The following is a 17,436-nucleotide window of genomic DNA, read 5'->3' on the forward strand; positions in this document are numbered from 1 at the left end:
CGTTGGAAAGCTCTGTTTTTCCTGCATGACGTTGTGCTATCCAAATATGGACACTTCCTTCGTAACTGCAACCAATCGCGAAAGTTCAAAGGCGAGTCTAGGCTGAGAACGGAATCACTTGGCTGTGTTCCAAGGCTGTTTTCTCAAATTGAGTTTTTCTTATTTTCCAGTAGAAACATCTCAGCTTATGTAGCACCTATGTACACCAAACTTTCCAGTTATACACTTAGCAGTATTCTGAAGATATTTACAGAGGGATTTGTTAATAAATCATTCCTGGCCTGATTTATGTGACATTTTAATCAAAAATATATGGCAAAAATCGATTTTTTAAGGCTATGGACAGTATATTCTGATTTCCTAGGTAATGAAAGCAGATATCCTGAAATCCCTCTGTAATTTTATTTTCATCTTGTATGAAAACAAAATGAAAAAATAATTTTGTACCTGGCTTTTATCATATGTTCAGATCTATCTACCGAAAATATATGCAAATTTGTGCATATTTAATGAGATAATGCCTAATTTGCATAATTAAACATTCAAATTTCAAAAACTTGTAATACATTTTTTGTTCATACTTGTGTAAGTAATCAACTGAGGAAGTTTCATGGTGATGTCTATTATTTAAAAATGTTACCCTATTCACCTGTAGTGTCTTGCCTTAATAGCCTATTATGATGTCATAAAGCCATGTTAAGTCTATGGAGAATTTTAAAGTTTAGTTTTTATTTAATATCTCAAAAAGTAAAAGTCGTAGAAATATGAAAAGTCATAGAACGAAAATTTGCAGCAAGAGCTATGTGTCGAAGTTTGAACCAAGTTTCTACGATAAGCGGTTCAAGCCAAATTAGGGCCTAGAAGAATAATAATAACTAGAAAAGCATTTCCTGAAGGAAATACAGTGCATGAAAATGCAAAAATATTATGTAAAATATCATACCTATACCTCATAAACTATATTGGTTACTAGGTAGATGAGGTTTAATATAGTTGGAATGACTGAACAGTTAAATAGGTGGATAGTTTAAATGGTTAAATGATTTAGGTAGATAGTTGACGATAACTGACAGTTGGAATGGCTCTAATGTTTACTAGCAGTTATGCTAACTATGTTAACAAAGATAATAATGCTAACCAAGTTACTTAACTTAGTTAATTTAGCTAATGTTTTCTAGCATTTTTTTTAAATGTTAATAATGCTGTTAACTATGTTAACAATGTTAACTATGTGACTTAGCTAACTTAGCTAATCATTTATAGCAGTTATGCTAAAATATTAAGAATGCTAACTATGTTAACCATGTTACTTAGCTAATGTTTACTAATAGTTTTGTCAAAAATGATAACTATGCTAACTAGCATGCTAACTATGCTAACCACGTGACTTAGCTAACTTAGCTTATCATTTTTAGTAGTTATGCTAACTAGCATGCTAACCATGTGACTTAGCTAATCATTTTTAGTAGTTATGCTAACTAAGCTAACTAGCATGCTAACTATGTTAACCATGTGACTTAGCTAACCTAGCTAATCATTTTTAGCAGTTATGCTAATGAGCATGCTAACCATGTTACTTAGCTAATCATTTTTAGCATGTTTGCTAAAAATGCTAACCATGCTAACTAACTACAGTGGGTAGGAGTCATAGTTGATGACAAGTAACAGTTACAATGGCTGAACAGTTAAAAAGTTCAGTAGTTTAAAGGGTTAAATTGTTTAACAGTGAAATACTGTAGTGAAGACTTTTATTTTGAAACAGTTTTTGGGAGAGGAAGCAGTTGAACAGGATGTGTAGTCTTAATAGAGCCAGTTTGTATGCTTAAAGCCTGAGACTGGCAGTTGATCCAGGTGGCCTGAACACCTGCCATAGGATTCTAATTGCTTAACGGCCGTATTGTGATGTCATAATCAATTTGATAGTTTTTAATTAATAGTTTAAAAAGTATAGAAGTTTCAAAGTTGAAAAATACAAAGCCCACATGTCCTAAGTAAGACCTACGCAACGCAGTTTGAATGAAGTTTCTACGTTAAATGGTTGAAGCTGCATTAAATGCGTTAGAAGAAGAATAATCAGAAGAAAAAGCCTTGGAATAACAGTACAGTGCATTTTCATGCACTGTAATAATAACTAGAAAAACATTTCCTGAAGGAAATAGAGTGCATAAAAATGCAAAAATATGATGTAAAATATCATAGAGAGTAAAAACAAACTATATTGGTTGCTAGGTAGATGAGGTTTATTATAGTTAATTAGGTGAATGGTTTAAATGTTAAATTATTTAGGTAGATAGTTGACGATGCTAACCATGTGACTTAGCTAACTTAGCTTATCATTTTTAGTTGTTATGCTAACTAGCATGCTAACATATTAACCATGTGACTTAGCTAACCTAGCTAATCATTTTTAGTAGTTATGCTAACTATGCTAACTAGCATGCTGACACGCTAACTATGTTAACCCTTTCGTGCCCGTGCCTTATTTCTTGAGTATATTACATACCATCAATGGGATATACATACTATTGTAATCAGAAGGATCAGTTCTATCAAATGATGTAAAATACCTAGGGTAATGTTGATATAGTAATGAACAGACTTTGAAAATCCTCTCCAGATGTATACCGAAATTCGTTAAAATTTCATTTCATTCACATAAAAAATCATTTTCATCATATTTCTATACAAGATAGAGAAAATATAGAGTGTATGACATGTTCAGCAAGTTGTGGGCTATTTAACAAAAAAGACTGAATTGGAATATCATTAACCTTTCAAACAATTTAGTGATCAGTGTAAAAAAATGCAGGAAACGGGATTTAGAATGTTGAAAGAATTCACATTCTCTTTCTCACCAAAAACATAAAAGTATGCATAAAAACTAATAATGAAGTCAGACACAATGGTTTAGATTTATTTGGTCCATAAGAATAAACCATTTATTTGTATATAAGCAAATGCTACAGTCAATAATAATGTTATAAAAAAAACATGTACCTTACCAATAATACGGGAAGTAAGTATACTGTATAGTTATTGAAGATCATTTCGAATAGAGACATAAAATACATTTGATTCAACAGATACAACTTCCTTATATAAATCAGTATAATATGAAAATTATATACATCTATAAAATGTATTATTACTTATGAAAAGCTAGGAATACAATCAACTTCAACATCACTCAAAAATCAATGTGTCCTAAAACATTTGAAAGTGGATTACATAGAACAAGCCTGTTGAGAATAAACACATGTATACACAAACTCACACACACACACAAAGAGGAGGATAGGGAAAGGTGGGGTGGGGATCCTGAAGGTTGAACACAGAAGACCTATGACTCATAACGAAACGCATCCCCTCCTGTAGAATGCCAAATCTGACAGCAATTTTGTTTACCAAAAAACGAAGTCACCTACCGCTACACTCCGGGCCATACAAGCTACTAGTGTTATTATGTATTATTTTTTATAACAAAGCCAACCATTTTTCTTTGGCTCCTGCTGTACAGGAATATGTACTTGATGAAAAGACGACAGATTAGAAGTTGGAGCAACTGAAGGCGAGGCTGAAATTTTGACGGAAATGCCTGCCAGCTTTTGGTCAACACTCCCTGATCCCTTCAGAGACTTGGTTCCCCAGTAGCAATGGATATTAGGGAAGGAAGTGAAGCCCCATGCCAATGATCAATCCTAGAAAACTGTGAAAGTCTTCTGGAGTCTCTTCGTCCCATGCCCCTGCACTGTGTGTTTGCATACGACGGCCTACTAAGCACAACCTCCCACCCGTTCCGGTTGATAAAGCCACATATGCCTGGGACAACAACATATAAAAAACTACATAACAAGTCTATTTCACAGTGTTTTAGTGGCAGTCTACACCACCCTATGCACGCCACCTAAATCTATACCTTCTTCCTCCATCCTCACATGGTCTTCAACATTGTGAGCGCAAGCTCATCAGCAGTCAGCTACCTCTTCAGGCCTGCAGCGAGGTCTGTGTAGGTCTTTTCATCCTCCATCTGAAACAACAGTAAAATCATACAAATGTAATACCTTTATTAATTTACAAAATAAAATCAAAACTACAGATGTATGTGTGTGTGCACATACATACACCAGAAGAGGTAGCCTTGAAACTATTGAAGCATTCTGAGTAACTCAAATATTCAGAAGTATGAAAAGTCATTTTATTACACATGGGTTTAGCTGCCCTAAATCTGATTGCCTGGCTGGCATCAAGATAAAGACAGATTACATTTCACCTAGTAACTAACTGCTGAAAATGCAATAATGACATTTCTGACATAATATGTGATTTCACATCATGTTTTCTATAACTACATATTGAGAGGACTAGAAAAGCTATCAAGTCATGTCATTTTAGAAAATGTTGAGACAAGCACGTCTGATGTTTGTCATTTAGAAGTTAGCAAGCTAAATCAGTTCACTACAAACTGCCTAGCGAGGTAACAACTCGAGGACAGGCAATAAGTTAATTAGCACTACATTTCTAACAGAATATGTGATTTCACATCTTGTTTTCTACAACTACATATTGAGAGGAGAACAAATATCACTCAACTTATTTCATGTAGAGAACCGACGCAAACAAACGCAGCGCCCATTGATTTATCCAGCTTTGATGTGCTAACGTTATACTGACTTGCCAATAATGCTTACCTAACAAGCTAATTGGTACTAGAAAACAAACTTACTTACAGGTTATATACTAACAGGTTTTTAAATGAAATTGTCAAATGAAAATAACTGACATCAAAAGCAAACAAGAGTTCTGCAAGTATTTTCATGCACTGTAATAAGAATCAGAAGAATAAGAAGCCTAGCAAGAACAGTACAGTGCATTTTCATGCACTGTAATGATGATATTGTTCATACAGCTACTTTGTAATGTTATTAGAGTGCATGAAAATGCACTCTACTGTTATCCGAATTATTCTTATTATATGTTATTATTATTATTCCGCTGACGCTTTTTGTGCGTTTAATGCAACTTCAACCGTTTAACATAGAAACTTCATTCAAACTGCGTTGCGTAGGTCTTACTTAGGTGACTTCAGCTGTTATTTTCAACTTTTTAATTATACTTTTTAAACTATTAATTAAAAACTACTAAAATTTCCCCATAGACTTAACATTAGATTATGACATCACAATAGAGCAATTAGAATCCTATGCCAGGTGTTCAGGCCACCTGCAGCATCTGTCTCTGGCTTTAAGCATACAATATGGCTGTATTAAGACTACAGATCCTGTTCAACTGCTTCCTGTACCCACAACTGTTTCAAATTAAAAGTCCCTTTAAACTATCCAACTTTTTAACTGTTCAACTGTTATCAACTGTTCAACTGTTGTAACTGTTTGTCAACTATGACTCCCATCAACTGTATCCTCTGCCTTCAACTGTTTCAAAATAAAAGTCCTCACTAGCTACTTAGCTAGTTAGCATCATTAGCATTTTAGCATAACTACTAAAAATGATTAGCTAAGTTAGCTGAGTCACATGGTTAGCATGGTTAACATAGTTAGCATGTTAGCATAGTTAGCATTTTAAGTAAAACTGCTACAAATGATTAGCTAAGTAACGTGGTTAGCATAGTTAACTTTTTTTTTTTTAATTGCTAGAAAACATGAGCTAAGTAAGCTAAGCAACTTGGTCAGAATAATTAGCTTTGTTAGCATAACTACTAGCAAACATTAGAGCCATTCCAACTGTCAGTTATCGTCAACTATCTACCTATATAGAGCCTTTAAACTATTTGTCTATCAACACGCATTAAACTATCAGTCTGTCAACAACTTTTAAACTATCTATATTTAACTTTTAAACTTTCAACATTCATTAAACTATCTGTCTATTAACAACTGTTTAACTATCTACATTCAACTTTTAAACTGTCTACTTCTAAACTATCAACTTTTATTAAGCTATGCTATGTCTGTCCTAGCTTCATTTTCATGCACTCGTAATTCCCCGGAATTGCATTCTCTAGTTATAATGTCATTAATAATGTAATAATATAATGATGCCTTAGTTATTTACTAAATAGTGCACTATAGACCCTTTCAACAATAACAACAAAAACAATGCTTGAACGTTCTATTTGGGCCCCAATCTACTTCCTCTGCATTAAGATAACATATGGAATGTTAAAAAGGAAGTCTTGTAGGGCCAACTATGATGCTGATAATGGAACTCTCTTGAAAGGGTCCATAGTGAAACCGTGAAGATTTCAAACGCAGCATGGCGGTTGGGCAGTTGTGTGTCAGAGGGTGTAGATGGTGGCCATGTTTGATGACATGTTGCCTCTTGCCTCTCTGCAGCCTCATCTTCTGACCTTGCCCCACGATCCCACAGCGCGTTGGGGCCCACCCCAGCCCTTGCATGCCAGTACGGCACCTGGCCAACGGAAGCTGCTAGCCCCCATACCCCCTGCATCCCCCCACCACCAGCTGCAGCGGTCTGTGAGGTCTACGCTGAGACCCCTGAGCGCTCAGCAGAAGGAGCGCCAGGCTCGCAAGGGGCTCCTGCAGGAGGTCCTGGAACTCGCTGAGGAGATCAAACTTGCCAGTCTCAATGATGCCAAGGCCTCGGACCAGACAGGCTGCTCTGTGGGCAGCCTCAGTCCTCGCAGGACCCCGCCGGCGCCCCGTACTCTGCCCTTCCTCAATTCGCCCATTGCCCCTGCTATCCCCAACCCCCCAAAGACAACCAGTGAAAGACCGTTCCAGAGTAAGCTACCCCGCCTCAAGAAGACGATATCACTCAATGTGGTCACTGCTGTGACAGGTGAGTAGTCTCTCTTATACTCTCTCTCTCTTTCTCTCACACACTCACACACAGAATATACTGGCTCAGTCTTTATTAGCCTAATTAAATATCAGTCCAGTTATCAATACAAATAACATAGTTGTTTGCCAAGGCAAATGTAGACAGGATTTCAAACAAACATATTTGACCTTTGACCTCCCAGAGCAAAAGTCCGCAAGAGTCTCTGGCAGGGAGGCAGGAAGAAACGAGGGAGCATAAGGAGGTGAAGAAGAGGAAAGTGACTGAGGCGAGGCATACAAGCAAGACCCAGCCGGCCAAGAATCTGCCAGAGTTGGCCAAACTGCGCCCACTGTCCTGTCCCAAGCAGGCCCTCCTGCAGGCCTTTACGGTGCTCAGCGACGATGACTGGTGGGAGTATAGCTTAAATAGTCTAGACTGATATATTAACAAATGAAAGGCTTTTTGCCAAGATAGGCTAAGCTGTTACGCTATCCAGACAAATCGTAGGCTTTTAGCTAAGATAGATTATACTATGCTGAGATATTGATGTTAAAAGAACAGCATGTCTTTAGAGTAGATAGTCTAGGCTATGTTAACACATAGGATTTACATGGCAAGAGTTGGTAAGTAGCTGGAGATAGAATACTTGAACCAAGTCCATGTATTACCATGTTCCTCTGATGTGAGTGTGTTGTTGGTGCTGCTGCAGGGGGAAGAAGATCGAGGCCCTGATCTCCATCAGGTCTCTGGCTCAGCACCACGCCAACGTGCTGCTGCCCAGGCTGCATGATGTTTGTCTGGCCGTCAATCAAGAGGTGAGAGGCTCTCTGCTGGAAAACATTCTGGAGCACATGTTGTATCTTTTGTCTTATTTCAAACTAGGCAATATCTATTGAAATGCCTTAATGATGCTACCAAAGAAATGATGTTAACTTTGTCAGTATTCTATACAAGTCAAAGCGGTGCAAGCTGTCATTCTAATTCCCTCCTCCCAACCAGGTGAAGAACCTGCGCTCAGTGGTGTCCCATGCTGCCATGGTGACGCTGGCCCACCTGTTTGCTCACCTGGGGCAGGACATGGATGCGGAGGCCGAGGGCGCAGCCCGGACACTGCTGCCGAAGGCTGGAGAGTCCAGCAGCTTCATGAAGGACATGGATCTGGCCCTGGGGTACATGGTGTATAACACCAACCCCATCCGCAGCATGAACGCTCTCATCAACGGAGGGCTCAGGTTAGGGGCAGAGAGAAAAAGAGAGCAGGGTTGTACTGGTTAATTGCTTTCTAGTGCTTCTCAACTTTCTCTGTGTTACCTGGCTATGTAGTTGTCTGTATCAGTTGTTACCAGTGTTGGGAGTAATGCATTAAAAAAGTAATGTAATTACAGTAATGCATTGCTTTTTGCTGTAATGCAGTAATGTAAGGCATTACCAATACAATTTCAGTATTATTTTACTCGGTACAATTCTCAGTAACTGAAGTTACTTTGCTTTTTAATCCAAAATTGAGAAATGCTCAATTGGCACCAGAGAAGATTATCCAAGAATTAAAAAAAAGTAATCTATGCTGGTCCTGGAATTTGATTGCATTGTTTAGATGACTGTAGAAAGGGAATTTGAGTTATCTCTGCCATTCATGCAACAGATCTAACATGGTTAGGCTATACTTCTCATTTCAAGCAGTGAGAATAGCCATTATTCTCAAACTATTTGCATTAAGTCTACACCATTGTAAGTGGAAGGAAAGGCAACTAGCAATGATGAGAACCATTTAAAGTCAACATACAATTTCACCATGGCTATATTTTACTATATTAAGTTGTGAGTGACCTTTGGCCTTTGGGGCCTACATTGTCCCATGAGCCATAACTGCAACCGTTATATTGTTCTTTTGTTAGCCTTAAGCCTAGCTCAGTCATTATGCCATACCACATCACCTCCTGCCGTGTAATGAGCTGCATTGAACACATGAAGATCTATTGAGAACACCAAATCCATATTTCCTGTTATTTTGGTGAAAGTAAAAATGTAAACGTAGTGTAATGCCTTACAATTCAAAGACAGTAATATTGTAATGTAACAAATTACTTTGAGATGACAGTAACAAGTAATAAATAATGCATTACGCTTTTGAAGTAACTTGCCCAACACTGGTTGTTACTCACCTAGTTTGTCTGTCGTTTCTGTGTCTCAGCTGTTTCTCCTGGTTCTGTCTCCTTGTCTCCCCTGGATCTCTGGCTTATCCATTCTCCTGGTGTGACTCATTGGTTCTCTGCTTCTTCTTAGTCACAAACATACAGCCGTGAGGAAGAGCACTGCACGGCACCTGGAGAAAGTGACGGAGGTCATAGGGGCAGCTCGTCTCCTGTCCGGCAAAAACGACCTGACTGCCCGCTTCATCCATACTGCCAGCTGCTTGGCCCTTGACAACACACTGGAAGTCAGGTCGGGAGCCCTATTTCTCTATGTTTCCTTATCATTTACTTATTGGCTTTGTACAAAAGTGTCAGTTCAATTCATAAAAGTAAAAGTAAATGTTTCTAAATTAGCCAATCAGCAACAGTTTCTGTTCTATTATGAGGTATCCAAAAGTCATCTCATGTCATACAGCAATACTGAATGTAATTATCTGTCAGTGCATGGCATTGAAATAGTGTGTTTACAGCTAAAATATAGTGAAGAATTTGGGATTTAATATTCACTTTCCAGTAGTGTCCACAAAAGTTATAGCCTGGCTGACACCTGACTGATTATCAAATCTCCATTGACACAGCTTTCCTGTAAACAAATGTTTTATATTTAGTTGTTAACTCAATTCCAAAGTCTCTGAGAATCTGCTGAGCAAATTCAAACATAGATTTGGCAGGGTTCACCTAGACTACATAAGTTACATTACATATATGAGATATGAGATCTTTTAGGAGGGCCAGAGGCAATGACAAACATGCCATTTTTCCAGTTATAAGTCAGTGTACCATCAAAATGACGTTAAAGCCATAATACTTATATGCTTATACATCATAAACTAATGAGTCAGTGAATCACTGGGTGCTGATGTATTTTGTCTCTGAAACAGGAATCAGGCCCGTAACATTCTGTCTGTAGTGGCCTCCCATCCCGACCTCATCAAGATGGTGGAAAGGTTCGCCCCTCTGAGTGATCAAATCCGCATGAAGGACTTTATTAACAAATGCCAGAAAAGGTGGACTGGAAACATCACCGGACACCATAAACACTAAACACTTTTACTTTACATTTATTTATCAAAGTGACTAGCTATTCAGTATTGTTTAATCTGTGAACATACAGTGTAAATTGTCTTGGTAATGTGCTGTTTTTTCCCCCGGCAGACCTTTGCGTTGAAGTGGACATCAGAGCCAGGGCGAGACCGCACCCACGGGGTCACAGACACACACACAACACCACCATGTGTGACAAAACACACACACACACAGGGCAGTGCTGCAGAGATACGCAAATGCACATCCGTTTCCCACATAAAATAAAGAAACAAAAATGAAAAAATGTGTTTGTCTGCGCTGATTCAACTTTATAAAACTTTCAAAACAATAAACAGTAATGAACACTCATTTTGATCACCTGAAAATCAAGTGCAAAGAGGTCGAACCAAAATGTTTATTATTTTTAATAGCCAACATACTCGTGGTGACAAGAAAGCAAAGTCCTTGAAGTCGTTGGTTAAGAAACAACCCAGGTTTGATGATGTTTTAGCATTATCAGTTGGAAACAGTAAATTATTTACATTTTCTTGAAAAAGATTTACGGGAAACATACGTTAGATTGCTTTCCCTCCTACTTTCCACACCAAATCTTATTTCTCACTGGAAATGCCTATATGAATTTTCAGGGGAATTTCACCTTTAGGAGGACCCTGCGGAACCTAACAACACTGCTGCCTTATGAATAAGCAGAAGCTTGCATTTTCTAAAGCCACCACCTGACGATCTTCTCTTATTCTCTTCCCCCTCTCTCTCTCTCCTCCCCTTACATGGTCAAGTGTCTCTAGCTAAAACAAGTGCTAGCTTGCTAACAACAATCATGAGAATGATAGCAATGTAGTTTGCACTGTAAACAACTGTGAGAATTTAAAGGGGTGTATCATTCATGGATAACACCTTTTGTTAACAGCTTATTGTACTTTCCTAATCAGATATACTTTGAAACACTTTGAATAACATAAGCAGGCTTAAGGTCAAAATGTAAGCACTGTGTAGCAATCTGCCCCCCCCCCCCCCCCTTACATGGTCAATTGGTGTCTCTAGCTAAAACAAGTGCTAGCTTGCTAACAACAAGCATGAGGATGATAGTAGTTTGTGCTGTAAACAACTGTGAGAATTTAAAGTGGGGTATCATTCATGGATAACAACACCTTTTGTAAACAGCTTATTGTACTTTCCTAATCAGACATACTTTGAAACACTTTGAATAACATTAGGTATCTAGCCCAATATGTTTGTGTGCATAATAACGCTAAGCTAATGTTACATTGGATATATAATTGCCTTTCTTCCTGTCACTGCATTCCTAGCATCAACATGGTTGGTTGATTAACGTTATTTGGGATTGTATCCCTTTCCATTAGTGTTTTATGGCGCTTTCAGTCATACTGTACATAGCTGTTTACAGTAGGTTAACCTCCTACCAGCCATTTACTGTTAGTGTTCTGGCATAGCCTAACTTAGCTAGCCTACTACATGTTCCCATTGTGATCTTAACTCTAATAAAGATAAAGTGATATCTATATCGCGTCTCCTTTGCTTATTCCATATCCAGAAAATACCAAGAAAGGAACTAATTATGTGAACTTTATTTATTTATCGAGTAAGATATGGCGGAGCAACTTCCAAGCTCCATCACACATTGGCCTCCAGTCACTTTTACGCTGTTTCCTCCGAAGGGGGGCGTGGTCGCCCTATAAGACGGCAAAAACTGGCATCATCCACATGAACGCGCATCGCTAAGACAGGGAGTAGTTAAGTCGTAAATTCAGTTGGTGTTCTGTTACCCACCTAAATTCAATTCTAAAGACTGGTCTTAACAAAGACCAACTTAGCAGTTAGGAGCAGTCGTAGCAAAGAGTTGGTGCAACCGGTGTCTGCTGTCTGCGCCCCTACGTCATAATGGGGAGGTCACCATTATGGGCGAAAATCGTCATTTCAGATCACTTGATGCATCCTCACCTTAGGACTCACCCGCTCGCTTCTCGGTAGCCTAGATATTTGGATTTTGCTCAGTAGACTATATTTAAGTTCTATACAATTTATTTTAAAGTAGCTCCTATATATCGGCGAAATTTTAAGTTCAATGGATTTTCAAAAGGAGTTCGGAAAACTCCATGCGGAAAATGAGGAGATGAAAACAATGATGCTACAGCTCCTGATTTTACGCCAGGAGCAGAATCAGAACATGATTTGTACCGCATGTGTGAGTTCCCTCAAACATCTAAGAGCCGGCGTATAGTTTTATATAGCCTAAATTATAACTAAATCTAATATTCCATGTTCCCTGCACTTCATTTGGCATCTATGCTGAAAGGGTAAAGGTCAATGTTTAAGTATGTTTTAATGATGGGCATCTATGAAGTGACCTTTCCAGGTCAAAGTTGAAAGGATACAGCTTTGGTCAAATCTGTCTATCAGTCACACTTTTTGGGTTAGTGGTTACCATAGAGGTATTAGAACAATTTATGATATTGTTCATACAGCTACTTTGTAATGTTATTATAATATCATTAATAATGTAATAATAATATAATGATGCCTTAGTTATTTACTAAATAGTGCACTATAGTGAAACCGTGAAGATTTCAAACGCAGCATGGCGGTTGGGCAGTTGTGTGTCAGAGGGTGTAGATGGTGGCCATGTTTGATGACATGTTGCCTCTTGCCTCTCTGCAGCCTCATCTTCTGACCTTGCCCCACGATTCCACAACGCATTTGGGCCCACCCCAGCCCTTGCATGCCAGTGCGGCACCTGGCCAACGGAAGCTGTTAGCCCACATACCCCCTGCATCCCCCCACCACCAGCTGCAGCGGTCTGTGAGGTCTACGCTGAGACCCCTGAGCGCTCAGCAGAAGGAGCGCCAGGCTCGCAAGGAACTCCTGCAGGAGGTCCTGGAACTCGCTGAGGAGATCAAACTTGCCAGTCTCAATGATGCCAAGGCCTCGGACCAGACAGGCTGCTCTGTGGGCAGCCTCAGTCCTGTGGATCGCAGGACCCCGCCGGCGCCCCGTACTCTGCCCTTCCTCAATTCGCCCATTGCCCCTGCTATCCCCGCCCCCCCAAAGACAACCAGCCACAGACAGTTCCAGAGTAGACTACCCCGTCTCAAGAACACCATATCACTCAATGGGGTCACTGCTGTGACAGGTGAGTAGTCTCTCTTATACTCTTTCTCTCTCTCTCTCTCTCTCTCTCTCTCTCTCTCTCTCTCTCTCTCTCTCTCTCTCTCTCTCTCTCTCTCTCTCTCTCTCTCTCTCTCTCTCTCTCTCTCTCTCTCTCTCTCTCTCTCTCTCTCTCTCTCTCTCTCTCTCTCTCTCTCTCTCTCTCTCTCTCTCTCTCACACACACACACACACACACACACACACACACACACAGAAGAATATATTGACTCAGTCTTTATTAGCCTAATTAAATATCAGTGCAGATATCAATTCAAATAACAAAGTTGTTTGCCAAGGCAAATGTAGACAGGATTTCAGACAAACATATTTGACCTTTGACCTCCCAGAGCAAAAGTCTGTTGAGTCTCTGGCAGGGAGGCAGGAAGGAACGAGGGAGCATAAGGAGGTGAAGAAGAGGAAAGTGACTGAGGCGAGGCATACAAGCAAGACCCAGCCGGCCAAGAATCTGCCAGAGTTGGCCAAACTGCGCCCACTGTCCTGTCCCGAGCAGGCCCTCCTGCAGGCCTTTACAGTGCTCAGCGACGATGACTGGTGGGAGTATAGCTTAAATAGTCTAGACTGATATATTAGGCTTTTTGCCAAGATAGGCTATGCTGTTACGCTATCCAGACAAATCGTAGGCTTTTAGCTAAGATAGATTAGACTATGCTGAGATATTGATGTTAAAAGAACAGCATGCCTTTAGAGTAGATAGTCTAGGCTATGTTAACACATAGGATTTACATGGCAAGAGTTGGTAAGTAGCTGGAGATAGAATACTTGAACCAAGTCCATGTATTACCATGTTCCTCTGATGTGAGTGTGTTGTTGGTGCTGCTGCAGGGGGAAGAAGATCGAGGCCCTGATCGCCATCAGGTCTCTGGCTCAGCACCACGCCAACGTGCTGCTGCCCAGGCTGCATGATGTTTGTCTGGCCGTCAATCAAGAGGTGAGAGGCTCTCTGCTGGAAAACATTCTGGAGCACATGTTGTATCTTTTGTCCTGTTTCAAACTAGGCAATATCTATTGAAATGCCTTAATGATGCTACCAAAGAAATGATGTTAACTTTGTCAGTATTCTATACAAGTCAAAGCGGCGCAAGCTGTCATTCTAATTCCCTCCTCCCAACCAGGTGAAGAACCTGCGCTCAGTGGTGTCCCATGCTGCCATGGTGACGCTGGCCCACCTGTTTGCTCACCTGGGGCAGGACATGGATGCGGAGGCCGAGGGCGCAGCCCGGACACTGCTGCCGAAGGCTGGAGAGTCCAGCAGCTTCATGAAGGACATGGATCTGGCCCTGGGGTACATGGTGTATAAACACCAACCCCATCCGCAGCATGAACGCTCTCATCAACGGAGGGCTCAGGTTAGGGGCAGAGAGAAAAAGAGAGCAGGGTTGTACTGGTTAATTGCTTTCTAGTGCTTCTCAACTTTCTCTGTGTTACCTGGCTATGTAGTTGTCTGTATCAGTTGTTACCAGTGTTGGGAGTAATGCATTAAAAAAGTAATGTAATTACAGTAATGCATTGCTTTTTGCTGTAATGCAGTAATGTAAGGCATTACCAATACAATTTCAGCAATATTTTACTCGGTACAATTCTCAGTAACTGAAGTTACTTTGCTTTTTAATCCAAAATTGAGAAATGCTCAATTGGCACCAGAGAAGATTATCCAAGAATTAAAAAAAGTCATCTATGCTGGTCCTGGAATTTGATTGCATTGTTTAGATGACTGTAGAAAGGGAATTTGAGTTATCTCTGCCATTCATGCAACAGATCTAACATGGTTAGGCTATACTTCTCATTTCAAGCAGTGAGAATAGCCATTATTCTCAAACTATTTGCATTAAGTCTACACCATTGTAAGTGGAAGGAAAGGCAACTAGCAATGATGAGAACCATTTAAAGTCAACATACAATTTCACCATGGCTATATTTTACTATATTAAGTTGTGAGTGACCTTTGGCCTTTGGGGCCTACATTGTCCCATGAGCCATAACTGCAACCGTTATATTGTTCTTTTGTTAGCCTTAAGCCTAGCTCAGTCATTATGCCATACCACATCACCTCCTGCCGTGTAATGAGCTGCATTGAAGATCTGTTGAGAACACCAAATCCATATTTCCTGTTATTTTGGTGAAAGTAATGTAAACGTGGTGTAATGCCTTACAATTCAAAGACAGTAATATTGTAATGTAACAAATTACTTTGAGATGACAGTAACAAGTAATAAATAATGCATTACGCTTTTGAAGTAACTTGCCCAACACTGGTTGTTACTCACCTAGTTTGTCTGACGTTTCTGTGTCTCAGCTGTTTCTCCTGGTTCTGTCTCCTTGTCTTCCCTGGATCTCTGGCTTATCCATTCTCCTGGTGTGACTCATTGGTTCTCTGCTTCTTCTTAGTCACAAACATACAGCCGTGAGGAAGAGCACTGCACGGCACCTGGAGAAAGTGACGGAGGTCATAGGGGCAGCTCGTCTCCTGTCCGGCAAAAACGACCTGACTGCCCGCTTCATCCATACTGCCAGCTGCTTGGCCCTTGACAACGCACTGGAAGTCAGGTCGGGAGCCCTATTTCTCTGTTTCCTTATCATTTACTTATTGGCTTTGTACAAAAGTGTCAGTTCAATTCATAAAAGTAAAAGTAAATGTTTCTAAATTAGCCAATCAGCAACAGTTTCTGTTCTATTATGAGGTATCCAAAAGTCATCTCATGTCATACAGCAATACTGAATGTAATTATCTGTCAGTGCATGGCATTGAAATAGTGTGTTTACAGCTAAAATATAGTGAAGAATTTGGGATTTAATATTCACTTTCCAGTAGTGTCCACAAAAGTTATAGCCTGGCTGACACCTGACTGATTATCAAATCTCCATTGACACAGCTTTCCTGTAAACAAATGTTTTATATTTAGTTGTTAACTCAATTCCAAAGTCTCTGAGAATCTGCTGAGCAAATTCAAACATAGATTTGGCAGGGTTCACCTAGACTACATAAGTTACATTACATATATGAGATATGAGATCTTTTAGGAGGGCCAGAGGCAATGACAAACATGCCATTTTTCCAATTATAAGTCAGTGTACCATCAAAATGATGTTAAAGCCATAATACTTATATGCTTATACATCATAAACTAATGAGTCAGTGAATCAATAGGTGCTGATGTATTTTGTGTCTGAAACAGGAATCAGGCCCGTAACATTCTGTCTGTAGTGGCCTCCCATCCCGACCTCATCAAGATGGTGGAAAGGTTCGCCCCTCTGAGTGATCAAATCCGCATGAAGGACTTTATTAACAAATGCCAGAAAAGGTGGACTGGAAACATCACCGGACACCATAAACACTAAACACTTTTACTTTACATTTATTTATCAAAGTGACTAGCTATTCAGTATTGTTTAATCTGTGAACATACAGTGTAAATTGTCTTGGTAATGTGCTGTTTTTTTCCCCGGCAGACCTTTGCGTTGAAGTGGACATCAGAGCCAGGGCGAGACCGCACCCACGGGGTCACAGACACACACACAACACCACCATGTGTGACAAAACACACACACACACACACACAGGGCAGTGCTGCAGAGATACGCAAATGCACATCCGTTTCCCACATAAAATAAAGAAACAAAAATGAAAAAATGTGTTTGTCTGCGCTGATTCAACTTTATAAAACTTTCAAAACAATAAACAGTAATGAACACTCATTTTGATCACCTGAAAATCAAGTGCAAAGAGGTCGAACCAAAATGTTTATTATTTTTAATAGCCAACATACTCGTGGTGACAAGAAAGCAAAGTCCTTGAAGTCGTTGGTTAAGAAACAACCCAGGTTTGATGATGTTTTAGCATTATCAGTTGGAAACAGTAAATTATTTACATTTTCTTGAAAAAGATTTACGGGAAACATAAGTTAGATTGCTTTCCCTCCTACTTTCCACACCAAATCTTATTTCTCACTGGAAATGCCTATATGAATTTTCAGGGGAATTTCACCTTTAGGAGGACCCTGCGGAACCTAACAACACTGCTGCCTTATGAATAAGCAGAAGCTTGCATTTTCTAAAGCCACCACCTGACGATCTTCTCTTATTCTCTTCCCCCTCTCTCTCTCTCTCCCCCCCTTACATGGTCAAGTGTCTCTAGCTAAAACAAATGCTAGCTTGCTAACAACAAGCATGAGAATGATAGCAATGTAGTTTGCACACTGTAAACAACTGTGAGAATT

At 39.7% G+C, this 17,436-nt stretch overlaps 2 protein-coding genes across 2 annotated transcripts; both read left to right on the top strand.

The window, feature by feature from the left end:
• The first annotated feature begins 7,000 nt into the window (after nt 1-7,000).
• On the top strand, nt 7,001-10,320 carry LOC121708459 (TOG array regulator of axonemal microtubules protein 1-like). Its single transcript, XM_042091123.1, has 6 exons — nt 7,001-7,206; nt 7,508-7,613; nt 7,798-8,030; nt 9,082-9,240; nt 9,872-9,997; nt 10,146-10,320. Exons 3-6 carry the CDS (start codon nt 7,834-7,836, stop codon nt 10,156-10,158), a joined length of 495 nt encoding a protein of 164 aa, XP_041947057.1. The 5' UTR covers nt 7,001-7,206; nt 7,508-7,613; nt 7,798-7,833; the 3' UTR covers nt 10,159-10,320.
• A 1,669-nt stretch (nt 10,321-11,989) lies between these two features.
• Nucleotides 11,990-16,850, top strand: LOC121708458. The gene is made up of 8 exons (XM_042091122.1): nt 11,990-12,240; nt 12,714-13,185; nt 13,549-13,753; nt 14,045-14,150; nt 14,335-14,568; nt 15,608-15,766; nt 16,396-16,521; nt 16,670-16,850. The coding sequence occupies exons 1-6, from the start codon at nt 12,121-12,123 to the stop codon at nt 15,746-15,748; spliced, it is 1,278 nt and encodes a 425-aa protein (XP_041947056.1). The 5' UTR covers nt 11,990-12,120; the 3' UTR covers nt 15,749-15,766; nt 16,396-16,521; nt 16,670-16,850.
• Nucleotides 16,851-17,436: the final 586 nt, after the last annotated feature.

The sequence above is a fragment of the Alosa sapidissima genome, chromosome 5 (genome assembly GCF_018492685.1).
Source record: "Alosa sapidissima isolate fAloSap1 chromosome 5, fAloSap1.pri, whole genome shotgun sequence".
In the NCBI taxonomy this organism is placed as follows: domain Eukaryota; kingdom Metazoa; phylum Chordata; class Actinopteri; order Clupeiformes; family Clupeidae; genus Alosa; species Alosa sapidissima.